General features: G+C 45.2%; 1 protein-coding gene across 6 annotated transcripts in view; it reads right to left on the reverse strand.

Annotated features, from left to right (window-relative positions):
* Nucleotides 1-25,020, reverse strand: part of Mak (male germ cell associated kinase) — a 56,963-nt gene extending 31,943 nt beyond the window's left edge. For 4 of the 6 annotated variants that reach the window (XM_013151350.3, XM_063259873.1, XM_003468735.5 and 1 more), the window contains exons 1-6: nucleotides 24,745-24,930; nucleotides 14,796-15,101; nucleotides 6,566-6,620; nucleotides 5,795-5,916; nucleotides 4,010-4,089; nucleotides 2,513-2,645 (exon numbers count right to left, since the gene is read on the reverse strand). In XM_013151350.3, coding sequence (XP_013006804.1) covers nucleotides 2,513-2,645; nucleotides 4,010-4,089; nucleotides 5,795-5,916; nucleotides 6,566-6,620; nucleotides 14,796-14,896 — 491 coding nt within the window. In that variant the 5' untranslated portion in view covers nucleotides 14,897-15,101; nucleotides 24,745-24,930. Of the gene's footprint in view, nucleotides 1-2,512; nucleotides 2,646-4,009; nucleotides 4,090-5,794; nucleotides 5,917-6,565; nucleotides 6,621-14,795; nucleotides 15,102-24,744 lie in introns of those variants that run through there. The other 2 variants (XM_063259872.1, XM_063259875.1) reach the window with 2 other exon arrangements.
* Between the last annotated feature and the right edge of the window lie 2,791 nt (nucleotides 25,021-27,811).

A 27,811-nucleotide genomic window follows, 5' to 3' on the forward strand; every position in this document is an offset into this window, starting at 1 on the left:
TCCCCCGGGAAGCAGCTTGTACTCTGACAGCCATTTAGTACCGTTAGTAAGTTGCCTAACAAAACTTGAAGTGAAATGTAAGTGAAATTGACTTAAAAAGAAGCCTCACTGACCTAACCCAGGGCACCTCCTGGAATCCTGTGAGGTTCACCGCAGGTCGCCTGTGGCTGTCTCTGAACAGAAGATAGCGACTAACTTTTCCAGTGGGTTCTGGTCTTCACCAAGCGATGACCGACCATGGCCCTGGTGATGAGTGACAAATTCCAGCACATTTTGTGTCAGTTGTCAGCATTTCTCTCCTCTCTCTCTTGTTCCTTTTCTTTAGCATTTCTCTTAAGGAATAGACAACACCTATTTTTTTTTCCAGTAAATATGCACTGTTGTGTCTTGGAGTTCCCTGTTGATGAAAGATTTCACTGCAAACTAATTCCTTAAGCGAACTTTCCCAAATGTGTTCCATCAAGCTGTAGTAACAAAGCGCTCAACCTGGATGGCTGAAAGCATCAGGAGTTTGTTCTGTCAACAGCTCAGGAGGTGGGACTCTGAGACCAGGATGCTGGTGCGGCTCTGATTCATCCCTGGAGCGTCCAGGGGAAAATCTATTCCAGGCTGTTCCAGCTGCTGGTGTTGCCAGCAGGCTTGGACACTGCCTGGCTTGTGGACCTGGCGCCTTGACCTCCATTCTGCCAGCATGGTGCTGTCACCCTGGGTGTCCTCACACAGCGTCCTGTGTCCCTGACGTCTCTGTGACCTGCTAAGGAGGACGCAGGTCTTACAGGATTAAGGGCCCCCACCCCCACCCCAGTGTGGCTCAGCTTAACTCCTTTACATCTGCAAAGGGCCTGTCTACCACTGAAAGCCACACTCACAGATCTCGGGGCTTTAACATTAGAGGACACAATTCACCTTGTACGACCAAATGGTGACATAGTTATAGATTTATAAAATGTAATAATCACTGGAAAGAATAGTCAGACTACAATATGCCCTACACTGCTGAGTGTTACTTCCCACACCTCTTGTGCACCCCAAGTCCTACCGCTGGACATCTCAAAGGCTATGGCCGAGGCCATGGCCCAGCGGCTGCTGTGCCATCCTGTGGCTGGCCAATGCTTCTCCAGTGACAGCCACACTGACGATCACTCCCTGTCTGAAATATCTTGTTATGATACCTCATGAAAGGAAACAAGCTCTGAGAAATCATGGCCCAAACAACTTGGTTTACTGTCCGTGGGTCTCTGACATCACCCGATCAGACCATGGCGGAAGCAGGAGACATGCAGGAGGCTCCCTCTGACCCAGCCTGGAGTATTTCTGAGAAACTGTTGACAGTGGCACTGGGGGAAACTGTCCCGGCAAACGGCCACACAGCCGCTCTCCCCAGGGTCAGTCCTCAGATCTCTCGCTCCCCTCGGCTCTCATCCAATCCTGGGGTTTCTTTCACTGACCACCCTGGTGAAGTGTGTGTTTCCAGCCCGGTCCCTTCTCCACACTCGGTGACCGCCACAATCAGGCAGGAGACTGGTAGGGCTCTTGCCTAGCATGCACGAGGCCCTGGGTGTGATCCCCAGCATCAATCTATGTAAGCAAACAGAGCAATAAAAAACAGCCAACCTCCTCCTCCCTCCCCATCTCCCAGCTCCAGGTCCTCTGCACACTTTCCTCCAATGTATGTGTGTGTCTATTCTTATTCTTACTGGAGCACAATAAAAGGAAACGCACTTACTGTCACAGGGGCGGGCACACACAGCCCACACTCATGGACCCAGCATCCGGGTCATTCTCCCAGGCCCCCACACAGCAGGTGCTGTGACCCGCCCTCCGGGGAGCCACTGTCAGATTTTACACGGCATTCGTTAGATTCCACTATCTTTGCACTTTGGAGAAATGGAATCACACTTTTTCTATTTGGCTTTTTGATAGAGATTCCCTTTGGGAGGTTCAGACACAGTGCTGTGCATAGCCACCGACTGTCCATCCCCATGGCCGGGTCTGCAGCTGGGACTACTGCATGCCTTTCAGTGAACACGTGTATGCCTTTCTGTTGGTGACTCAGGATACTTTTAGCTTATTCGTGTACTGGCTGTCATTTAAGCAGCACAAGGAAGAGGGTTTTATTTTCTCTCATTTATGGCTGGGTTCCCAGTGTCTAAAATAATGTTTCGCATGTAGTAGGTGTTCCGTGTTGTTTGTTGAATGAATGAATGAATGAATGAATGAAATCTTTTTTTTGGGGGGGGGGGTATTGGAATCAAACTCAGGACCTCATGCTTGCCAGGCAGGTGCCGTGCCACTCAGCTAAATCCTTGGTCCCTGAAATCCTTCTCCTGCTTTTATTTCATTATAGGAATAGTTATAAACCAACTCTTCTCTTTCTGTAAGGAATATAAAATTCACTTCTATATTGTGTTTTAAATACCAAACATGGACCGTCCACAATACAGGTAACAATTCATCATGGGAAATGCCAATATAAATTTAGGCCTCTGGAGCCTTCTCTAAAGCTACTTACCATCTGGTAGACACATAATCAGTGTACGGTGGCTGTGACCTTAATTCTCTTGCAAGTCCAAAATCTGCGATTTTCACAAGGTCTGGCCCCATACAAAGCAAGTTTTCTGGTTTCATGTCCCTGTGAAAAAAGCCTTAGCAAGACAGAAGGGATAATAAATCATCATGATTTAACACAAACCCAATTTATCACCTAAGAAGTGATGAGATATGAACAGCCTGCTTTCAAATGACTGGGCAAGAAAGTTCACTAAGTATGTAAGATAACTACCTGGTCAACTTTATTTTTACTTGTGACTCCGGCAGGTTTGGGTGCAAGGAAAAGTACATTAGGGTCATCTCCATTAATGTACGACCTTTAAGGGGGCTGGAGCCACTGTTACCACCATCCTGTAACAGCTGGGGAGGCTGAGAGGCCCAGAGGAGTAGCCTGAGACTGTTGGCCATTATTTAATTGTACCCACTTGATTGGCAGCCACCCAAGAGACTGGGGGAGCGCACTTCTAGGTGTACCCGGGTAGGCTGTGGATGTGTGGCCTTCAGCCCTATGTCTGGTCTCTCGCCCTTTCCTCTCTGGCACCCTTCACCTGTTCTCCTCAGCCACTGTGGCCTAAGCAGCTTGCTCCGCCATGTCTGTCCGCCATGATGTTCCTGCCTTGGAGCCCCCTGACCATGTTTGGATTCCCTAAAACTGTGAACTAAATTAGTTCTCTCTTTCTTCAAGGTGTAGGTGTTGTGTATTGTGTCCCAGGGAGGGAAAAGCTGACTTATCTCCACCCTAATTAATGTGTGGAAAGTGCTTCCTAGTCAGGCTTACTCTCGGGAGCCATTCTTACTAGGAGTCTGCCACCGTGCAGTTTAATGCAAGATCCCTTGAGTGAAAAGAACGCTGGACAAAAAGGGAAATGTACATATTATAACTGACTTCCTCATTTAAAATCATTTTAACAGCTCAGTTCTTCCTGGTAGCTAAGTCCTTCAGGTAGTTAAGTCTTTGAAACCCTCAATAGTTATAATGCTTATAGTACCCATTCAATATATAAACCGCATGGTTAGATATACGGGCTAATACATGACCCAGAAGAAAATGAAACAGAAAACCTAGGAGAAAGAAAAAAAGGAAAGCCCTTGTAGGATGGGTGGTTGCTAACTTAGCTACAGACTAATGATCAAGCTGCTAAAAAATCCTGCTATAGACGAAGACAGTTATACGTCATAGACATTCTACTGTAAAATAGTATTATACAGTTTTAGACTTTATTTTATTGGTACCGGGGATCAAACTCACAACCACTCACTTGTAAGGCAGGTGCTTATGCCGCTGAGCTAAATCCCCAGCCCCGGGTTTTAGATTTTAAAAAAGCCAATTTAAGTAGACACATACTACAAACCTGTAGTTCTTTAACATAAAGTTATTTAACAGTTGATAAACAATTCATTTGCTTGATCTTGACACTATTCTATAGAGGCAGTGACATAAGGCTTAAAAGAAACCTACCATGCTTATGGATAAATGCCAGCCCTTGCAATATCTGATACATAATGTTTCTGATGACTGACTCTGGGAACAGTTTGTTTCTGGAAGAAATGAATCAACAGTCATGAAATCCTGTCATCCAGCCAGCACAAAGAAGATGGATATTCCCACTCCACTGACGTTGGCACTTCTGTTGGCTTCATGATACTGACAAAAACTATAATTTATAGATTTTTAGTGTTAAGGATTATACACTGCTATTATTAATTATTATTATTATTTTGGTTTTTCTAAGACAGGGTCTCACTATGTAATTCAAGCTGACCTTGAACTCACCATGTAGCCCAGGCTGGCTTTGAACGCAGGAGGATCCTCTTGCCTCAGCCTTCCGAGTATTGGGATTATATACAGGCAAGCACCACCACACCCAGATAAACAGCATCAGTGTCAGATGTGAAAACAGAAGCTTTTGTTTCAATGTATCTTAGAAACTCATATCCAACAGCTAAATCCTAAACTGGCCCAAGAGGAGCAGGGTGAGCTGAAAATGGAATCACTACCAGGAGGAGGCGGGGCAAAGCTGTGTTGTGTGGGCTCGAAGAGTTTTGGTGCATGTGGGCTTCTGTTTTATGCTTCACCATGGTGCAGTCCATGGAATACAGTGAGTCACAAATGAGCGCCGTTCACGTTCTTAATTATTTCAGAATTGATTTTAACAGGCATAAATATATAAAAATCATACATTTTAATGGGTACCCTGTGATTTAGGGGGCAGTGCTAGGAGGACTAAATTCAGGTGTGGAGGGTGCTAGACAAGGGTTTGACCACTGAGCTGCATCCGTAGCCCGGGGATGTTTTAATTCGAGTGTAGACTGTAAAGTTTCAGTGGCCTAAACACAGCTCTCTTCAGACAGTTATCATTTCAGTCTGATGAAAGCATGCAGAATCCTCTAGTCTTCTGAAATCACAGCACATCCTTGTTGGCAGACACCACAGGATGGCGATCAGCACTTCTTATTCAGTCTAAGTTCCCGCTGATCAACCTCTCTTCTTCCTCTCTCGGTTAATTTTAAACAACGTATTTCATTTCAGCCTAACATTTACCAAATAGTATTTCAACATGCAATCAGTATATGGGGGAATTTTCTTTTTTTATACCAAGTTTTGAAAACTTGGTATATAACTGATTTCACATGTACAGCAGCATTCAGTTTAGGCATTTCGGGGACTTGGCAGGCACGGGGGGAGTGGCTGCTGTCAAAGGCAAGGTGGTTTTACACGGAGCACATAAAGTCTCCAGGAGATCCGAACAGGGACGAAAGCAGAGCTGCAAAACACTCGTCTCTGTCAGGCCGCTGGTCACAGTAACTGATGACGCATCTTTGAATTTTAGAGATTTGATCCGCAGATTTAAGCATTCAGGCGAGGGTTTCTTTCACCCGTTCTTTCATGAATGTGTCACAAGGTGATCAGAGGACAGAGATGATAATGTACTCTATTTTGCCTAAGACCAGCTTTACTACTACTGGATTATAGACAGACCTTTGTTTTATTTTAAAAAGTAAAATGGTAGATATGTTTACCTAAAATATTTGTGTCGGCCTTTAAGGAATTATAAGGAAAGTAGTGGCAATGTTATACCTGGGTTTTTCAGTGTTAGATGCTACCATTTAACAAAAATAACAGAACTAATAAAGTCTACCTCTTAAAAGTGATAAAACTATACATCAAATATGATATATTGAAGGGTGCAAGGAACTCATAGAAGCAATATTAGGGGGAAAATATAGTTTTCCTGAGACATACCTGTCTTTCATTAGCTGATAGAGATTTTCTTTCATATACTCAAATATAAAATAAAGATGGTTATTTTCTCTGATAACTTCTTTCAGTTTAATCACGTTGACATGGTTAAGCTTCTTCAGAGACTACAAAATAGCAAAGTGTTAAAATTCTTAAAGCATTTAGAGAAGTTGGCCAAATCATCAAAGCTAGGCATTTAACACTGAAAAACCCAGGTATAACATTGCCACTACTTTCCTTATAATTCCTTAACTTTCAATTTTTTACATTAATGAGTCACATTTTAACAGCTATATAATTTAGAAGCATCTTAGAACACCTATTTACAACAAGTAGTAAATGCTTTACGTAATGAATGTTAAGTATAAACACAAACCCGGCCAGCAGCAGCTAACTAACATTTTAACCTGCCACTTTTATCTCTCAGCCTGTAAAACTGTTCTAATTTTTTTTCTAATTTAACTATGTGAAATTCCATGCAAATGTCTCCAAAAATATATTCAAGTCATACAGCATAAAATATAAGGAAATGGGATAGTCATTTAAAAAGTGGCTTTTCCTTTGATCATATTAGCGTAAAATGCTATTTTAACGCAAAGGTGAAATTCAGATGTGAAGGCACAATTGTTTTTAATTATTGTTAATTCCACTAACCCAGAGCAAGAAGAAATAAGAAATTAGGAAGATAAAGGAAAAACATAAGCACAATTACTGATGGAATGCTTCCCCGGGAGGAGAATGGGGTCCTTGACTCTTCTCCTCTCTAGGACTTACCTTAACTTCTCTCAGGTTCATGCATTCATCCCAAGAGTAGAACTTCCTCTTCATTCTGAAATAAATCATACATAAGGAAGCGTTTAGCACATGGGGCCGAGGACTCCAGCACACAAAGGACAGCACTGGCTACACTGTACTGTTCACTTTGTCATTGCCGAGGCTTAGGGACATTATTTGCTCCCTTTAGGCAAATTATGGTTCTTCTCTTTCTTGCGCCTTGACGTGAAATCCCCTCTGCCTACATCTTCCTTTCTGGGGGAGGCCGTATCATTCTAATCAATTTAATCATGCTGCTTTAAGTGGGCCCCTTCCACGTTCTCTCTCCTTCTGGAACATATAGAGCACACAGGAAACACTACAGTTTGGAGGGGCGTGGGGGAGAATCACAAATTTTGATAGCAAATTTAGTCAACGATTTCCTTGATCTCACACCTTATATATCATTACTTCAGCTTCATTCAGGAGGAGAGCGCGTAACGTTAAATGATTTGCCAACAAAATACCGGAGGTGACCACGCTTTAGAAATATCCACCCTCTCCTCTCCCTTCCCCCTTCCCTCCCAGTATCCCTTCCTTGTTTAGGATGCTGGGACTGAACCCTCAGCCCTTCTTGAATTCTGTTGTCTACTTCTCTCCCACCTCAGTGTTGGTTACCATTAAAGATACACACACCAGAAGGGTATTTAGGGTAATAAAGCAATCCCCTCCCCACACCACAGACAGGGGTCATGTTTTTACATGCAGGGATTTTCAGTCACTCTACGAAATAGGAGACAAGCAAAACACAACAGGATTCATGGGCTAAAAAGGTTCTTCAGGTATGGGATTACAAGGCTGGATTATGAAGAATAAAAGCCAAATATATTCTACTGCTTTCTTGTCGTACTATAATTTCCTACTGAGATGTCCCAGCAGATTCTCAGGAAGCCTAGTGACTTGATTAACTGCAGCGATGCTGCTAACCCAGAGCCTCCCAGGTAACACACGGAAGGGAGGAATTACGCACCCAACGCACAGCATGAAGGTTTAGGTGGGCGGGGGCACTGCATGACCCCCGAAGCAGATCCTTGCTCATGGCTGCATGACATTGGCCAAATTATTCAAGGGCCTCCCTGGGCCTCACAAGCTTTAACCAGAAAGCAGAAACTACTGAGCAAGAGGAGCTATTGTAAACTGCTTAGTTTGGTAATTAGTAAGTACTGGACATTCATTTAAAAAAAAAAAATTATCTACCGTCAACTATCAGACATGAAGGGCATCATTGTTACCACTTCTAAAATATTTCCTCTATAAGCATTCAGGTACCAGAAACTTACAAAGAAACGTGAGGAAACTGGGTTTATCTGACAATGCTTTTCAGTGCTGTGGATTAAAATGTCTTGCTATCATGCAAAAGAGTTCCATTCCCAGTACCAAAAAAGCATACCAATGAATATAAAATAAAAATCAATTCAAATATACCTATAAAAAGTTTAGTAAAATGATCACATCCATCCCAAATTGCACATATAATCTGCTATGATTCATAAAAAGTCATTCAGAATTTTAAAAATCACCAATCTTTTAGAAGCCAAATACAATATATTCAGGTAAGTTTTTGTAATTCAGTAATAACTGAAACTTTGATTCCACTTTTTTGGTTTTTTTTGGTACCAGGGATTGAACTCACAACCTTGTGCTTGCCCAGGCAGGTGCTTATGCTGCTGAGCTAAATCCCCGGCCCTAATTCTACTTTTAAAACCTGTATTCTCTTCATCCATGTTTCCTCATCCATTACTTCTTCTTCCAGAAATGTCTACTCCTCCCTGAGGCAACACATGTATCTATCACCACATAGACGTCGCCTTGCACAATAATTACCCCAAAGACAATCCAGGGTTTTAGAACAGGCAAGACAAAGCATCTCCTTTGGGTCTCCTGCCATCTTTTTTCCATTTATTCATTCATCCAACATCTGCTAAGTACCAGAAAAAGGGACAGATCAGAAATGGTTACTACGCTATTTCCCATCTAACAGAGGCAACAGACTTCAGTTATTGCAAAAAAAAAAAAAAAAAAGAAGGAGTTAGTTTTAAGGGCTATGAGCAGGGACAGAAGTGGGCTCTTTTAATGGCCTGGCCTTTTGATAAGGTAATACTTCAGTGAGACCACAAACACAGAAAAAGAAGTTTCAGGCAGACAGGAATAGCTGGGAAGCGCTGACTGAGTAGAGGAAATAAAAGGCCATTTCGGGTCAATCCTTGGTTCTTTAACTATTTGCATGGCTCTTCCCCAGTGCTCCCAGTGGGAGAATGACAGCACCAGAACATTCCTGCTCTTCTCCACCTCACCCACCCCCTACTTTCTCTGTGGTAGCTCATTAGGCTTCGTTTCTCTCTCCCAGCCCCAGAAATAAGAGGCTAGCGTGAGACTCCCCATTCACCCAGAGGCATATGCAGCATGCAATAGGTGCCCAATAAGTATCTGTTGAATGACTGGATGAATATTGGTGACAAGTGGGCTGACTGAGGCCACCAGCTCCTCCACACAACTTGTGATCTTCCTGCCTCGACCTCCCAGGATGCTGTGAATCAGTCTCCCTTGGTGAGTTTTAGCTTTCATAATCCATGGCAGGGAAACACGGTACTCTTCCAAGTTACCTGAAGCGAGGCTGGTGGCATAGCTCAGTGGTAGAGTGCTTGCCTGGCACGCATAAGCCCTGGTTCAATCCCCAACACCCTCCCAACACCCCAAAAGACACATAAACTCTAAAGCAAACTAACATCCTCACACCTACTATGTCAGGACTTTATATACATTATTCTATCTAGTGCTCAAAATAACTCAGGGCTATAAAATTCCTTCTATTCCCGCAGCAAAGACTGGCTACTTCCAGACTCTTGACCCGCAATGAACAGCCATTCAAGGGTCATTTGTGCTCGGAAGTCAAAATCAACGTTGAAAACAGAATGGAGAGAAATCTGCATGGAGACGAATGAGGTTTGGTCCAATTAATAATCGCACCGAAGTCCCCCAGTGAATGCTAGAGTGATGATCAGAATCCTCTTTAACCATGAAGCCGGTGCTGCAGATATTCCTCTGTGCTTATAAACACTACATGAGCAACTTTCAGCTCCACAAATATATGGCAAGGTACCAACAGAGACAGACTGTTAGAAAACAAACAAAATGAAAGAGAAGAATCACTGGTATTCCCGAAGAACACCCAGGCAGTAGGACAACCAGGAAAGTAATCACAAAGTAACATCAGGAGCTGGGACTGGTGGCCCACATCTACAATTCCCAGATCTGAGAGGCTGAGGCAGAAGAATCCCAAGTTTGAGGCCAGCATGGGCTATGTAACATTTTCCTCAAAGTAAGAACAGATCTTGCATTAATTTCTGCTCCAAAAGATGCAATACAGCTTATTTTCAGGGGGTGTCTTGTTTTTCACATACAACAATCTATATTTACCCACCTACAACAATCTACATTTGTACATGCACAGAGATCTACAGTCATGTCATCTTCTGGGACATCACCACAGCCCTCCAAACCCTGAATTCCAGTTATGTGAGGTTTTTCTTTTTCTTTGTTCTTTCCTCTTTTTGAGACAAGGTCTCACTACGCAGTTTAAGCTGACTTTGAACTCACTCTGTAGCCCAGGCTGGCTTTGAACTTGCAGCAATCCTCCTGCCTCAGCCTCCCAAGTGCTGGGACTATAGGTGTGCACCACCATATCCAGCAAACTCCAAATTCCAACCTGATCTTTTTGCAACTCTCATTTCCTGTAGAATCTTTGTCTTCAATCTCTCACGTCCTGCAGCAGAGCTCTCTAAATGCCTCTTTGTGCATGCAGCTCGCTCACAGCACACTGGTAGCCCAGCTGTCAGTGATTTTTACCCCAGGAATTCTTCATCCACATCACGGCCTCCTGCAGGCTGGGCTTCAACACGTCTCCACGCTGATTTCCCTCCATTCTGTAATGTCGGCACTGATCTCTACACGCACAGGTCCTTGAGCGGCTGTTCACTGCAGTATCCAGAGTCTGGAGTCAGGCACTCACTGCTGCGGAATCTCTATCCATTCTGTCCTTTTCTCTACAAGCAAGTTCTTCTGTCTCTAGTGCGTTGAGTGCTGGCTGATTCCCAGACACGTGGACCTCTTTGGCCACCTGGCCAAACAGGCAGTGGTCAATCAAGCCACTTCCTCATTCCTGCTTGGTGCCAAGGGCCCTTTTGTTTCCAAGAACAGAAAAGCCTGCAACACATTCAGTCTCGTCCTTTTGTGCCCTTAATGATGATTAAAGGTGGGGCTTTCTTCCCAGCCACAGGAAATACAGACAACACATGCACTTCCGTCCCCGTCGGGGGAACTCAGATCACTGTCGCTGGAGATCCCTGGCTCATGGACACTGCGGCTTCACCCCAGGGAATCAGGCTGGCGAGCTGGTATTTAGGGAAGTCCAGGCCAGCCACAAAGGCCTTGAACGCAGGTGCATATTTAACAACTCCAGTGTCTTCCCGCTTGAACAGTGCAGTTGATCTCAGAGACAGATCAACTGGTACCGCTGGAGGAAGCCGCCCAACCAGTGCCAGGAGGCTCTGAAGTCATCTGGGGAGATTTCTAACTGGGGCACTATGGCCAGGGCGAGCCTTGACCATCAGCCCCGTGAACAGCCAGTGCCTTTGCATCCAGTCTACAATCCACCCGCAGAGGACGTCTTCCAGCCCACACTTGCACTTCTCAGTGGCCCCTTGTCTACCTGCTGACCGAGGTTAGTCCTCTGAGAGCCACTTCCCGGCCATCCATAGATTCAAGCTTATCCATAGATTCAAGCTTATCTCTGCAGAAAGCCCGAAGGCTCCAGCTCTGCCAGTCCTCCAGGACACCCCTCTTTTACTCCAAGGTCTCGGCCCTTTCTTTCTGCACCATCGTGTCTCGTGCCTTCAGGGCTGTGGGTCTGGTGGTCATGTCTGGTTCTGGAGGATTCTGAACAGCTCTGGGTACCCCCGCCACCACTTGTGCTCATCTCCTGAAGCACAGTCACTGTCCCTGCTGCCAAGGTGTCAGGCTCGAGGTCCCAGGCTGGCCGGATGGGCCTACGGCTGGTACTGCCTGTGACTTCCTCCCCCAGCCCGAGTCCCTAGCCAGTTTTGGCTGCATTTCTAGGCACAAAAGCTTTTCTTGTTAAGTAGTCATGGGACACTGAACGTGGAGAGGACCTGGGATAACTGTGCCACTGGGGAGTCCATTCCTGTGTGGTCACCTTGGGGTTCACACGCACAGCCCTAGGAGGCAGAGCCTGCTGCACACCTGGGGTGCGTGGTACCTGCTGTCACATGCGTGGTCTGTCATTGACCAAGACGTTATGGGTGCCAGACCGTGCAGACCTCTCTCCTGTGTTCACAGTCTCACATTCTGCTGGCCCCACCCCATCTACCATCTGCCACTGGCCTGGCCACAGCCTTGTTCCTCCTGGGCCATGCTGGGCCAGCACTCAGCCCCCTCCTCTCTCCTCCCCATCATCGCCTTTCTGAGCCGAGCCGTCTCACCCTCCAGCCATGCCCTTCCCGCCCACCCCAGGTACCACACTCCCTGGTCTTCTGCTTAAGGTTTTGGAATGAAAAGCGTTTAAATAACCCACTTCCTTCCAGGGGACGCGTCTACTCCCACCTGGAAGACCAAGGACACAGAGCTCTTCTCCATCAGCTTGGCAGCATGTGTGACAGTCTCAGCCTCAAACTGGCGGCAATCCTCTTGCCTCAGCCTCCTGAGGCTGGGGTTATAGGGGTGCACCACCACACCGGCTTTCAACATGGAATTCATTTGTAATTTTTTTTTTGAGACAGGGTCTTGCTATGCAGTTCAGACTGGCCTTGAGCTCACTTTGTAGCCCAGGCTGGTCTCAAACTCACAACGATCCTCCTGCCTCAGCCTCTGAGTGCTGGGATTACAGGCATGAGCCACCACGCCTGGCTCATTTGTAATTTTTTGCGGAGGAAACGTGTGGATGTATTTGAAGTGTCACACAATGCGCTCTGACTAGAACACTTACGCCCTAAATGGGCCCTGCGGACGTCGCCATACCACCAGGCATTAAGATGCGAGATGAGTGGATAGCGTGAGATGCTGAGTTGTTCTGGTAACAAACAGGGAGCCACTGAAAATGGAAAGTGAGGCCCCGCACACCTGCGTCATTCTCAGGTTGATTCCTGTTTGACCTTGTAGGTGAGTGACATGCAAGGTGTCAGCCCGGGAATGACCCTCCCTCTCACCGAGCGCCTCGAGGTGTTAACGGTCAGAAGAAGGGACATTTCCACGGTTAGTCCTGCCCGCAGCCTGGCTCCACAGCTCAACCCCCAGATGCCCCTTTCTGTCCGAGGCATCCTGGTCCCTCAGAAACACTTTCTTCCTGGCTGCTCTGCACCGCGCCCTTCAGCCTTTAAGGTCTCCGAGACTCTGTAGCCACGATTCTTTCATCTCCTGCTGGCTCTGGGTCAGCTCTGCTGCTGAAACAGTGCTCTCTTCGGCCGCTGGCTATGTCAGAGTTCAAGGCATCTATGGCAGATGATATCATTTGGATACCAAAAGGGCACTTTCAGCCCCTGACCTCAGAGGCCGAGGCATTTGGAAGCTGCAGAAACCTCATCCACTCACATCCGCCCACAGTGCGGCTTCCCTGCACCAGGCCCCGGCACCTCTGCCATGGAGGACGGTGCCAACCTTCCAAACCGGCCACCTTTGTCCAAGCCTGACCTCCTGCTCAAGGGCTGATTCCAAACTCACACTGCATAGAGCACTTCTGCTTAGGTGGCTTTATCACCTTCCGTCCTGAGATGCACAGACTCTGCCCCTGGCTTCAGGACCTCATACGTTAGCCTTTGACCTGCCAGATCCCTGATCTGCAGGCTCTTCCAGGGCTGAATGCAGCACCTTTGCATGAGCTACGTCCACAGCCCTCTTTTATTTTTTATTTTGAGACAGCGTCTCAGTGAGTTGATAAATTGCCCAAATGGGGCTGGAACTTGGGATCCTCCTGCCTCCTCTTTTTAAAAGCAATCTGTCCCCATTCTTGAAGACTCATGTTCCCCAGTGCGTTTTATTTTGAGACAGGGCTAGGGAATATGCAATGCAAGGGCCCTGAGCTCAAACCACAGGACCAAAAAAAAAAAAAAAAAAAAAAAAGTCAGCTATAACACAGACACAGAGAGCCAACAAGGACACATGGAAAATACCACCTGCAAGCCAAGGTCAGATCAGAAGAAACCAACCCAGCTACTTGAACTCAGGCTTCCAGAGCTGTGAGCAAGAGATTCCTGCTGCTTGACCACCCCATCTGTGGTGCTGCCCTAGAAAACCAACATCACGAGCCTCTGGGAGTGGACCCTCCAGCCCGGGCCCAGCCTTGGATGGCCGGTGACTGCTGGCGTCCAGTGCCACCTCCTGAGAGTGCCCAGGCCAACACTGCCCAGTGAGTCACTTCTCAATTCCTGACTCCCAGGCCCTGTGAATTACTAAATGCTTGTTATTTTAAATTGCTAAATTCTGAGGGCTGTTTTGTTACATAGCAACAAATGAGCACAATAGGTTAGAAAGCAACAATTAGCTAACAAGAAAGGAAAGACCAAGAAATACTATGTGCCATTGAGAACTCCATTCTGATGTGATAAATACAATCTTATTTTGGAAGCTTTATTTATTTTCACTATAGTGAGCGCTGAATGCAGGGGCTCCCTGCTGGGCTACATTCCCAGCCATTTTTCACTTTTTGTTTTGAGACAGGGTCTCAGTAAGTTTAGATTTTCCAGCCTGGGCTCAAACTTGGTACCTTCCTGCCTCAGCCTCCCAGAGTGCTAGGATTGTAGGAGTGCACTGCCACACTAGATTCGAGGCCTGCAATTTGAAAGAAATGATAAACTACTCTGTACTCAACTTGCAATTTGCAAAACATTCATGACCTACAGTTTCAGTCTAAATGCATTAAGTATAAAAAGTATAAAAAGAGGTGCTCTTAAAATTTTGGGTTTATTAATGTATCTGGACAAAGCCAAAAAATTAAGAAACAGACATAAAGGTGAGAAGAATATTCCTGCTTGGTACTTTCCTTCCTCCTGTTTGTCAGACTAGCATGGATTATGCACCAGACTCCTCTCTGTGTGCGGGTATATTCTAAGTGTGCGAGGGACACGCTGCGGGGACACCCACGCCAGGGTGGCACGGACTCTCCGCGGTGACGCTCACGCACCTCTTGATGGCCACCAGCTCCCCGGACTCGTTACTCTTGCCCATCAGCACGCTCCCATAGGTGCCATCCCCCAGCTGCCGCATGGTTGTGTAGCGGTTCATCTCGGAAAGCCAGGCAGTGTCACGGGCTGTGGCCGGAATGCCTTCCTCGCGGAGCCGAAACGCAAACACTTCTTTTTCTCTTGCTCTTGTCCTCGCTGTGCTGTGGCTATGCCGGTGACAGGTCTGTCATCATCAAGTAGGGGCTCATGGCATTCAGCAGCCAGAAGTCTGGCAACGAAACACCATTTCCATCCTTACGAACACGCTGTGAGAAGGAAACCACAAACCATGAGCTTTCACGAAGGACTCTCTGAAAAACATTCCCCGGCAAACCAACAGCACAGAGAAAAATGAGATGTAGTATAAATATTCCCGTTCGCCCCTCCTCTAAGCCATGTGGACTGAAGTCACCTGTCACATACTGACGATATTAATGCAATGACGGTTTCACTACTTATCCCATGATTGTCCAATATGACTGATTTGTAGGATCTTTTGGGGGGAGGGGCACAACCTACATTATTCCAAATAAGATCTTGGAAAAATCTGGCAGTTAAACTATCAGATTCTTTAGCTGGGCTTGCTGGTGTACACCTGTCATCCCAGAACTCTGGGAGACTGAGGCAGGAAGATCGTAAGTTTGAGCCCAGCATGGGCAACTTATGAGACCCTGTCTCAAAAACTTAAAAAAACATTTCTTAAAAAGGGCTGGGATGTAGCTCAGTGTGCAGGTCTTAGGTCCAGTCCCCAGTCCCCCATCTCAGACAACTGTATCTATTCCTTAAACAATTTTTCATCACATTTAGCTGAGAGTATTAAATTTAAAAAGGCCAAGTAGTATATAACTATACCAATTAAGTACGGTACATAAGGTAAACTTGTTTTATATGAAGAGAACAGCATTACCAAACAATTTCATACTCTGTTTAAATAACATGCTATTGTATTTGACATTAAACTAAGAAAAAACAACTACTGGTTAGAAGTTAGTATCATACTTGACTATGAATACACAGAAATGAAAAATTTAAAACTGTTGCCACAGATATGTACATATATTTATACCTAGGCCTAATGGAGCATATACAGGGTTACTTTTGAAGGAGTTCAAGAGACAAATTTGAACAATTTGGAAAGGCTGCGTCTCACTGAATCATTCGGTCCAGATTAGGAAAACGAAGCCTAAGGTCTGAATCTTGGTGCAACTTCAAACTCTGCATCACGGGCAAAGCTTTCCATTGTACCTCAAAGTCCATAACGTAAAATGCAGGCAGTGCAGCTCTAAAACCCCAGAAGGCTATGAATATGTCTTCTAGTCAGTGAACCTGTCTCTCTTATTCAGAGCAATTTTGCAATTACTACATTAAGGAAGACAACAAGGGACACAGAAATATACTGTCTTATACTAGAAAGCGAAGCAAAATCACCAGTTACAATGAAATGAAAGTTTAGTAAAACTGCTCTTTTCTTACCAATTCTGAGCTACCCTCAGCCCCAGTGACACACGTATGGGCGGCAGGCACTAAGATGTCAGGGCCAGGTAAATGGCATCGTGACAGGTCCTGCATCTGGCTGGTGGCGGGTCCACTTGGCCATGGATGGGGCTACCCCTTGGGCTCTTTCTTGAGAAGCCATTACACAGCGGACCAAAAGGGAAACCTCAGCGGAAATTCCTGGTGACTTCTGAGCTCAATAAAACCCCAAGAAGCTTATAGGAAGGGAGCCCAAGTATATGCAATGGCGTAGTCTTCCAAGTATTCTGAATCCAAGTCACAGAAACAAAGCTTCTAAGATCCCTGTAAATCATTAAGCTCAAACTCTTTTTTTTTTTTTTTTTTTTTTTTTTTTGTCTTTTCCTTTTTATTGGTACCGGGGATCGAACTCACAACTGCCTGCTTGCAAAGCAGGCACTTTTGCCGCTGAGCTAAATCCCCAGCCCCCAGCTCAAACTCTTTTGATGGCAAATATTTTCCTCTAAATTCTGGCTCACTTTCATTAAAACTGATGAAAATGTGCTTTTAAACAAATAAGGGAACAAATGTAGGGTAGTGCCTGTCTTCAGTTATTTTGCCATTGAGGTGATGTGGGTGGGACACCTGGTAGAGAGGAGGTGTTCACACGGCTCACCCCCTGCTTGCCCATGTGACTTGCTCTGGCCAATGAAACGTGAGCAGATCCCCAGCTAAGCAGACCCTTAAAGAGGTATCCCCAGATTGGCGCTGGCTCCTCTTCCTGCAGCCAGGAGCCTGGCATGTCCCAGAGCAGGCTGTCTTCAGCCTGGGTCCCGGGGATGAAGACATTATGGAGAACAGACATGGCACCGCCACCAACCGCAGCGGAAAGGGCACGGGAGTGAGAAATAAAGCTTTGTGCTAGCCTCATTTCCTATCAGAGCAGTAGTGATTCATAAACATACGGGTCACAGTTGCCCTTTAACTGTAAAAGGATGGTAACATTAATACATGAGCTACTATACCGCTGGCTGTGGGCACGTTCCTTCACAGAGGCCCACATAACTGATTTCCCTCATGATGACAGAGGATACATGCGTGAGAGAGGACAGCGCAGCAATCGTGTAAGAACTTTAAAACGGTGGTGAGTACCTATTATCCTTTACACAGTAGATGAGAAATCCTTTAGGCTCCCTGTAGTTCTGATTTTTCAGTCACCCCATTACATAGTAGGTGATCGTTCTCTGGAATACTCTCTTGTAAATCAGTCAGCAGCTCTGAATTGCAGAGGGCGGTTAATGCTAACTGGCTTGTCCAAAGCCACAGCAGAGGTAGATACAAGAGCCAAGTCAGGCCGGTTTAGCCACAGCTCCTCCCATTAACATGTGCTGCCTGTCTGAATCTAATTCATTTGCTGAAGTCCTGACTCCAGATGGCTATGGGGAGGAGGGTCCGCTAGAAAGCGATCAAGTCGTGATCCTCAAGGATGGAATTACGCAAGACTTTGGTCATTCTGGGAAATGGAAAGCAGAATCTACTGGCACTGGGGTCTTGGGACACCCCAGCCTCCAGAGCTGTGAGAAATACAGTTCTGTGGTTGATGTCACCAATCTACAGTACCCTGTCATGGCAGCCGGCACTGACTAAGACACTGTCAAGGAGTCTGGGCTGACTTAGAATCGGACTCTCACGGGGCAGCAAAAAGTATTGATCAAGGCCAAGACAGACAGAGACACAAAGCCTTCAAGAGAAGATCACATACAACAGTCTAACAGCATCACAGTTACTCTAACGCAGACACAGGTTTCAACAAATACCAGTATTCCACGAACATTTCTGTATTTGTGCTCTGAACTTTGCATTTAGTGGGAATTAATCAAATCGCACAAGTGGAGACACTAATTAATGATTTGTGAGCTAACATCAGCCCTAATAGCAGCAGAGTTTATGCTACATTGTTTGTTGCTTTGAAAACCATTCTTTCCTAATGTTTAGTCCTTTTAACTGAATTTTTAAAAACCTTTTACATGGGGATCATTTCAAGCTTACAGATAAGTTGTAAAAAAAGGACCAGAGAACACATGACCTAGATTTACACATTATGGATGTTTCACCCCATTTTATCATTTGAGTACACTGTACACACACATGCTGTGTGCATGCATACACATACACACGGTGCACACACACATGCACGCATGCCTTTTCTGAAACACTGAGTTTAACATACACATCACAGCTCTTTCCCTCTATTGAAGATGAATACAACACTTCAATGAACTGCTCCTACCTCTGTCTCTGGGTTCACTCATGCCCTTTTTAGTGCTTTCTCCCTCCAGTATAGGACCTGGGTTAGGATCAATTAATTGTGTTTGGTTATCACATAGCTGTGGAGTTTTCAAGCATACAACCAGCTATAAATTTAAAGTGGCACATAAAGCAATGCCACGCTCAATATGGTTGGCACTTACACTTGATTTTTTATGACTAATAAAACTTTACTTTTAAATGTTATTTGACAAGGAAATAAATACAGAAGGTGAATTACCTCAAGTCACAATAAAAATGATTCCCCTTCCAGAAGGATCTGGAAAGTGCACCAGCAAGTAGTTCAGTGGGCAGCGCTCAGCAGATTTAAAGCTGATTACATCCTAGCTTCCTCTCCTGTTTGTATCCTGCCACTGGGGACAGCTATTGCTTACTCAAGCAGGAAAGAATACTGATCATGATACAGGCTGAATATCCCCCATTTGAAAGTCTTGAGACCAGAAGAATTTCAGATTTTTAATGTTTTGAATTTTAGACCATTTGCATATTCATAATGAAATATCTTTGGAAGGAATTTGCATCAAAACATGAAATTCATTTATGATTCATACCCAATAGACCTGAAGATACTTTCATGCTATATATTAATGCATCTGTGTTTTGATCACAACCTGTGGTCAGGTGTGGAATTTTCCTCTTGGGTTAAGTCGCTGCTCACACAGTTTCAGCTTTTGGAGCATTTTGGATTTCAGAGTTTTGGATTAGTGATGCTCAGCCTGTATTTATTAGCAGTCAAAGAACAGTACTGACAAAATCTAGTAGAGATTTAGAAACCTTTATGTGAAACTCTTGTGCCAGATGTGTCTTGGAATCTAGACACTTCCATAGTTTAGAAAACTAATATGTTACGTATGCTACCTGCTACATACCATGCCCAGCAGCATCTTTATGTACCTGCAGAAAAAAGTCTGCTAAATAAAACAGAGCCAGACTATCAATTACCTCACACCAGCCAGATCCTGTTTTGTTGCAAATGACTTTATGCAATTTTTTTTTAAATTTTTTTGGTACCAGGGATTAAACTCACAACCTCATGCTTGCCAGGCAGGCGCTTATTCCACTAAGCTAAACCCCCAGTCCTGCAGTTTTATTTTTAAACATTCATTTTCTTTTCAGAGCTTTCTGGATTTCAAACCTGAGGACATGGGTCTGTATGGCGGGGAAGGCACGGGAAGGCTCAGTTTCAATAGGTCCAGGTGGTACGACCTCTCTAACACAGGTGCGCGGTAGCCTCACATCACGGCCACCAAGTCCAGCGGTTGCCTCCCACTGTTTCAGTTCTGCTTTTCAATGAACTGCTTCTCGGTGCACGTCTCTGCACCTTTCTGTTTTGGTTGAGAAATCTCTCATTTTGTCACAAGGCTTTGTGCTTAATTGCAAATGCTTGGTGGTGAAATGTACAACACCATTGTAAGAAATAGTTTGTTTTTAAAAATGCCTTTTATAATTCAGTTCTTCATTCAAAGATTGTTTTTGTCTCACAGTAGCACTTTCATTTCCACAAAATAAAACCATAGAAATTGCTTCTCTAGTCTACATAGGACTCTAGACCCAATAAAGATGTGTCAAAGTACCCAAAGTTTCCCAAACCAGGCATCCTGGAGAAAGACACACATCTGCAGTGCTGGCCAGCAAAACCGTGCAGTTTCCTGTTTTCAGGAATGTGTCTGCTCACAGGAAACTTCAGAAGAGTCCTATGCAGTCTTCAGACAAGGGGGAGTGTGTGTTAACTTCAGCCTCATTTTATTTCTCACAGATGATCATTCCCTTCAGAGGCACATGAGAAATACGGCTATGATCTTGGAGAAAAGGACCAGAAAACTGCATTTCTATTTTAGGGTTTCTTTATTGTTCTGGGCGTAAGCCTAAACTAAAGGGCTAACAAATACCACCAAATGCTTTCCAGTTTGTTTGTTAAAAAAAAGTAGCTTTGGTATATGATCTGTGTGTTATAAATAGATACTGACTCAAAATACTCAGAAATCACTGTAGAGAAAGGCACTGTCTCCATATATGGTTCCAAACTACATTATAAATTTGTTTTTCTTATTTTTTCCTTTGTCTGTATACGCAAGTATAATTTTGAAAGGTCTTTTGGCTGGGCGTGGCGATAAATGCCTGTCATCCCAGTACTTGGGAGGCTGGGGGGGGGGGGGGATTGCCACCTTGGGCCTCAAACTCTTGGCACCCTATGTCAAAAAAACAGAAAGGAAGGAAGGGAGAAAGAGAGGAAGGGAGGGAAGAAGGAAGCAAGCAAGCAAGAAAGATCTTTTGGGATGTTTGTTTTTGCATGATGTTCTCTGATTTAACAACCCATGGCCTAGTATGTTTCTTATCATTTAGGAGTTTAGTAAGTTAGGATTTTGCAACTTATTGCCTGCTCATTAGATTGCTGCCTGTTCTTCTCCAGCCACTCCAGTTAAGGTTACAGCTACCTGACTCTTGAGGAAATGCGCCCTCTCTAGGTTTCCTGATTCTTTCCAGTTAAGTAACAATATAGAAAGTATGTTGGTGCAAAGGCTCTCACTTTCCTCATGTCAGTGAGATCATAAAATAACACCCCGAAAGGATTAAGTGACCCGCCCACAATCCATCTGCAAGTCAGTGGAAGTATCTGAAGTGAATTAAGTACTTGCTTTAGGCTCAAAGCTGGCTGGCTGGTTAGTGTGGTCTCCGGTTGTAAACAATGCGTTGTTATGATCCGTGGCAGCTTTCAGTCACTAGTGTAGACTCAGATTTCTCTCCCATTCCTCTCCCCAGAACAGCAGCACACTGCCGGCTACCAGGCAGGTGCAGGAGGCATTGCTCTGGCCCCTCAAACCTGGACTGCATCTGCGCCCACCAGATACCAGAAAAGAAAATTCCCAGAAATGAAGGGAAGACATGAGACATTAGGCTTGCAAAGTTAAAGGAGAAGAACTTTATGTGAAGCTCCCTCTTAAAAACATTGCATTCAGAATGACAAGGTTCAGTGATCTGGGCATGGTGGTGCAGGCCTGCACTCCCAGCACGCGGGAGGCTGAGACAGGCCTGTGAGTTTGAGGCTGGCCTGGGCTACATAGTGAATTCAAGGCCAGCTTAGAATACACAGTGAGACCTTGTCTAAAACTAAATAAATAAATGAAGTGATTCAGTAACATCATCACCTCTTTTCTCCCAACTAAATTATTTTCATGGTAACTTCTAACCAAAGAAGATAAGATGGGAGGATTAAGAGAGGCACAAAGAAAGGCAGACCCAAACTGCAGCGGGAGCTGCCCTCTGGGACACAGCTGGATGGAAATGAGGGTCACCCAGGAGTGGGGGACAGAAAAGCAGAAGAGGGTGCAGACTCCGTAGGCAAAATCCACAGAATGCATTGCCTTTCTCTCCCCCACTGCTGAACCCACCTGAAGGTCCCCACCATCACTGCACCTCCACACGGGAGGGTGACCCGGCATCCACAGCAGTTCTGTGCGCACAGCAAGTCGTTCTGGTCTTGGTAACTCTCTGCACTGCCCTGGAAGCCCAACCAGGTCTGGGGAGGCTGCCGTGGAAAACTCACGTGAGGCCTAACTAAGCAACTCCAAATAACACTGGAAACACAAATTTTATTTCCACCAAGGATAATTACAGAATAGGGTGTAACTGTATTGGATTTAGGGAAGAAGGAACAAAGACCACAACCATTTCCCAGCTTGTTTCTGTACGAGGGGTGGAGTGGTGAATGTCAAGGATTTGACACTGATTTTTTTTTTTTTTTGTCTTTTTTATTTTTATCGGTACTGGGGATCGAACTCACGACTGCCTGCTTGCAAGGCAGGTGCTTATGCCGCTGAGCTAAATTCCCAGTCCCGACCCTGATTTTTAAGAAGGTCAAGTTTGTGGCTCTGTGAGAATCTGTCCAGTTGACCTAAACTTTCTGTGAAATAAATTTTTATACTACCCTGTCAAACATTTTAGCTGGGCATGGTGGCGTGTGACTGTAATCCCAGCACTTGGGAGGCTGAAGCAAGCAGACCGCTGTGAGTTTGAGGTCATTCCATGAGTTACAACAGTGAAACCCTGTCTCAAACAACAACAAAATCAAACACTTTCTAAAGGCTTCTTTTGAGTCATGTTAATTATAAAATAAGACTTCAGGGTGAGAAGTTGATTATTCTGTCCCTTTAAATCTATCCAGCCTTTAAAAACATAGGGACAACCGTTTAACATGGAAAGGCTTGGGTAGGAGGCAGTTTCTCTTTTAATCAGTATTTCCATGTGCCTTTTCACAGGCTGCACATAAACTGCCTTTATCTGTGATGTTCAGCAAGGTCCTAAGCTGATTACTACTCACAAATCAGCACAAGTAACTTAAAAAATAGAGCCTGCCAATGAGTCTCCCTCACACACAGAAACCCTTCTCTATTGGTTACATCTATTAGTTCATCTTTGATGACATATGGAAAATTAACTCTGCAAAACAGAGATGCATCAGGGTGCCTTCTTACGTACATGAATATGTGATATCCACGCATCAAAAACCCAAGTAAATGTAACATAACTGTGCTCCTTAATTAACATAACAGAACTGCTGGGAACTCAAAATTACCTACAATCAAGCTACAGCGTTTACTGACTTTCCTTTGGGTTGAACGAATGTTTTATGCCAATTTGAAAGACTTTAGAGTATCAATTATAGAACTTCACTAAATAAATCCCCTTTATAACATCTCATTCTAGTTTATTTTTATCTAAGAGTACAGTTACTGTGGAAATGCGTAATTACGGTAAATTTGGGCTATCTTCACAGCAGCTTTGACCAGCTAATAAGGGATTTGGCTGAGATTACAGGAGATTAGTCTGGAGGGCATCTGGAGGGTCGAATTTGTGTCAGCCAATCCCAGAATGGATAAGGGTTGGATGGTTTCAACTTCTTAGAACATTCTAGGATGATATGGCTCCAAAGCTAGCGTGGATGTTTATAAAACAGAACTATAATCAATGTTTTAAAAACTACTATATTGGTTAAAAAGCAAAACAGAAAACAGATTTCCAACTAAACACGAGGGTATTTCCAGAAATATGAACAGGTGTTATTATAACAGGAAAAGAACTATTCTGCCTTAAATAAAAACACGGTGCTCTGTGCTAACATTTATGAAGTAGTTAGAACAAAATTAAAGAACGCTGGGAGACTGAGGCAGGAGGATCTCGAGTTCAAGTCCAGCCTGGGCAACTTCACAACCTAGCCAGACCTTGTCTCAAAACAAAAAATTAAAAAAGGGCTTGAGATGCAGCTCAGTGCAAAGGCCTGGTGTTCAATTCTCATTGTAGGGGAAGGGGTGTGGGGAAACTCATTTAAAGAAATGCATCCATCAAAGGAAAATGCAGGCTTTCACCCAGGGCCCACCCTGCCTAGGCAGTAGGTGGCCGTTTGCAGAATAGTTTATTCCCACCTCATCACTGCCCCAAGTTCCCTCAAAGTAATTCGGCTCCGCAACGCTTTGGACCCCATGGATTGTTTTTCTGATTAAAATGACTACAACTTTCAGTTTCCTCTTCGTTACCATTAGAACTGTACGTGCATTTTAAAAGATTAAGCACGATCTTAAAAGCATCAGAACGTGTCTGGTTGTTCCGCAGGACCAACCCTGGACCTGTCCCTGGATTACAGAGCCCGTCAGCAGTACATGAACAGCTCCTGCCACGCGCACTCCGATCCTTCTCTGCAAACCAGGCCCCTCTGGGGCCGAAGTCACGCAGGTTTCCAGGCACGGGGCAGCCCGGAGCCCTGCGTGACTGGCCGCCGCGGGTGGGCCATCCCAGGACCCCCGGACCTCCTGGGACAGGATTCCACTTTCACCAGCGCGCCATCTGGGGTGCACTAACGAGGTCCAGATTTGGACCCGGATTCTTCTCGCTCCTTCTAAATTTTCTAGTAGTTCTGAACTCAGTTCCGCTTCCTCCCAGTCCCAGTCCCGCCCCTCACTCGCTACACGAGACCCCCACTTCCCAGGGCTGCAGGGGCCACGGAGGAGTAGGGAGAGGGGAGTCCTCGGGGCAGAGGTCGGGGTGCGCCCCGCCGATGAGCCCCCCACACTCCGGGCCGGGGAGCGGCGGAAGTGGTCTCGGGGCCCGGACCCTCCCGGCCCATGCGTCCCCTACCGGCGTCCAGGTTCCGTCTCTCTGCGGACAGCGGTCCCGGAAGGACCGGGCGCCCCGGGGACATGCCGGCTGGCCTCGCAGGACGGGCTCGCCGTGGTCCGGCCGAGGGTGGCGGCCCGCAGCCCGCTTGCTCGCTCGGGATCACCGGCCCCGCGGGCAGCTTACCTCGCCAGCTCTCCGGCGAAGCTCGGCGTCTTGTGTGTTTCGTCTCCTAGGAAACGGCGAGGCGCCACCGCCCACTGAAGCCCCGCCCACAGGGGCGTGGCCTCGCGTGCTAGGTCCGTGGAGGAGGCGGGACCTCCCGTGTAGCTGTGGGCGTGGCCGAATCCTGCAGTCCCTGTCCTCAGCTCTTAACCAGAAGCTGGGGTCCTCGCTCTTGGTTTTGTTATGGTTTATTTTTGTGCCGATTCACTCTATGAAATCTTTATTAATTAAATCTAGTCTCGACCAGACTTGCGCTTTCTTGCATACAGCCTGGAGAAACCCTGCCCTGGTATTGCAATTCTTTATGGGTCAATCCCTTAAGTAAATATGAACTCCTGGGGTGCGCTGCTAAATTTGGTTTACCATTCACTCCGCGGACCTGCCGAGGTGCAGTCACCGAGTGAAGAAGTGGGAATCTCACGAGGAGTGAGGTGTGAGTAAATAGTTACCAACCTAAGCGTTCTGAGAGGAGGCGCCCTTGCGTTGCTGAGGAAAAGTTACGATTGATGGTCAAAAAAGAACCCCAGCCTCATAAACTCTAGGGGTGGGGCTATGACGTAGCCATTTAGTGGGGATCAGTGAAGTTTTAGGCCGAGGTAGGAAAGACAGACAGTCTCCTGGCCTCTCACAGCTAACAGTACAGTATGCAGGTAAAGGAAAGGCACCCATCAGATCAGAGAGGTCCTGTATCAGCCCAAGGATGCAGCCTAAGCCTCATGCCTGGCGGGGCGTCAGAAGAATTTCGCTCAGAAAGTGACAGCCTCAGGTTTGCATTTTAGAAAGATGCCTTCTGAAAGATTGCAGCAGTGGGTAGGGTGATGGGAGCAGGAAGTCTAGAGACAAAGCCGCTGAAATTCAGGAAATGGTGAGGATCCCACTGTGGCTGTGATGGTAGAAACAGGATGGTGAGGGACGGATTCAGGGGTGTGTAGGGCTGAAAGTTAACAGGACTATTTGGCCTAGTGAGAGGTGGATAGAGCTGTCCACAACCGAGGGGGGGGGCGGGACTCTGGACTTTGAGAATAGAGCAAATCCAAAGGGACAGAGTAGAGCACTCAGACATGTCAAATACATGTAGTCGGGCTGGGGGTTTAGCTCAGCGGCATAAGCACCTGCCTTGTAAGCAGGCAGTCGTAAGTTCGATCCCCGGTACGGATAAAAAAGAAAAAGACAAAAAAAACCCACAAATACTTGTAGTCTAGCCTGGCATGGAAGGGCATTAGATATTTCATAGGTGGTGTTGCAGTCCACTAGAGAAAGACTACTGAAAAACAATCCACGTGGCAAATGTGCCCTTTACTATAGCTCACAGATGCTTCCATGAGCCAAATTCAAAATAATAAGATAAAAAGAATAATAAATTATAGCACATTTGAAAGTTCAGAAAGTTTTAATTGATAAGGAAAAGTTGCATGTATTTATGTTGCTTAACATGGTATTTCCATGTATTTACACGTGAATGGGCTAAATCAGTTTCTTATCATGTGCATCACCCCTCACGCTTTTTAATAGTCTATATACTGATCAATATATAATAATACACTATGATAATGAATATTCTGATTGCATGTAAAATCTTAAGTACCAAAAGAAAGGGACAGCTAACTCAAAGTTTTAAAAAATGTGTTTCAAGGATGAATAATCCTTGAAAATAATCCTCTAGATTGACAAAAGTGTTAACAAGGTTGAAATGACTAGGACCTTTTTCAGCGCTGGTGAGTATAAACTGATGCAGCAGCGTCTTTTTGGTACGAAGAACCAAATCAGTGCTTTAAACATGGAAGGCAAATGTACTGAGTTACATCCCTTCTGGTAAGCATTGCTAACTTCAGAGTTGAATATTCAGTTACCATTTGACTCAGCAAGTCTGCTCCTCAGAAAATCTTAAAAATATTATGCTCAAGCAATACTTCAGGACTAACTAAATCAGAATTTCTGAAAATGGGAGCCTGGCATCGGTGCTGTTTAAGTACTCCCATGTGATTTCAAAAGGTAACGAAGTTGAGAATCATTCCTATAGAGAAAAATCTTAGATGTGTGTACCAGGAAACATGTACAAAGTATTGGGCCGGGGTGTAACTCAGTGGTACAACACCTGCCTGGCAAGCACAAGGCCCTGAGTTTGATTCCTGGTACCAAAAAAAGAAAATAGGAAAAAAAAAGAAAGAAACAAAGAAAACAAGCAAGCCAGAGATATAATTCAGGGACATAGGGCCTGCCTGACAAGCATGAGGTCCTCAGTTCAATTCCTGGTACAGAAAAAAAAAAAAAAAAAAAAAAAAACAGAAAAAAGAAAAAAAAGGTTGAAGTGTTTACATGTACAATATTGGTAGGAACCAAACCTGAAAGCGGCCCAAATGTCATCAGCAAGAGAAGAGGTAAAGCAATCGTAATGTAGCTGCCCAAGAGAATACGACAGTCATGAAAATTAATACCATTCATTAATCTTAGGCATGTCATATTGAGGGAAACACAAAAGTTGCACAGAGATATATGTAGTCTGCCTAACATTTTATAAGGTTTATCTACAAAGAAGACTAAGCAATGCAGTCTGGCGGTCTGGTGGTCACAAAGCCAAATTCAGAGCCTTGCCAGAAGGACTCTCAGTCATACTGAGTGCTAAGATGTAGAGAGAAGACAGAGAGGCGAGGCAGGGGTATTTGCAGTTCCACAATTAGAATGACAGTGGACGGGAGTGGACAGTAGCAGAGAGAGAGAGAGAGGCCAGTGTTGTGGTGTTATATTGCAAATCGATCCTTAGATAAACTCACCTGGTGTATACGGAAGTTAGACATGCAAGCCTTTGCTCAGGACTTCCTTCGCAGAACCTCCTACCTCTTACAGTCCCAATTCAGGATGATTC

This window comes from Cavia porcellus, unplaced genomic scaffold (genome assembly GCF_034190915.1).
Source record: "Cavia porcellus strain 051 isolate PalLab524CR breed Dunkin Hartley unplaced genomic scaffold, mCavPor4.1 scaffold_13, whole genome shotgun sequence".
In the NCBI taxonomy this organism is placed as follows: domain Eukaryota; kingdom Metazoa; phylum Chordata; class Mammalia; order Rodentia; family Caviidae; genus Cavia; species Cavia porcellus.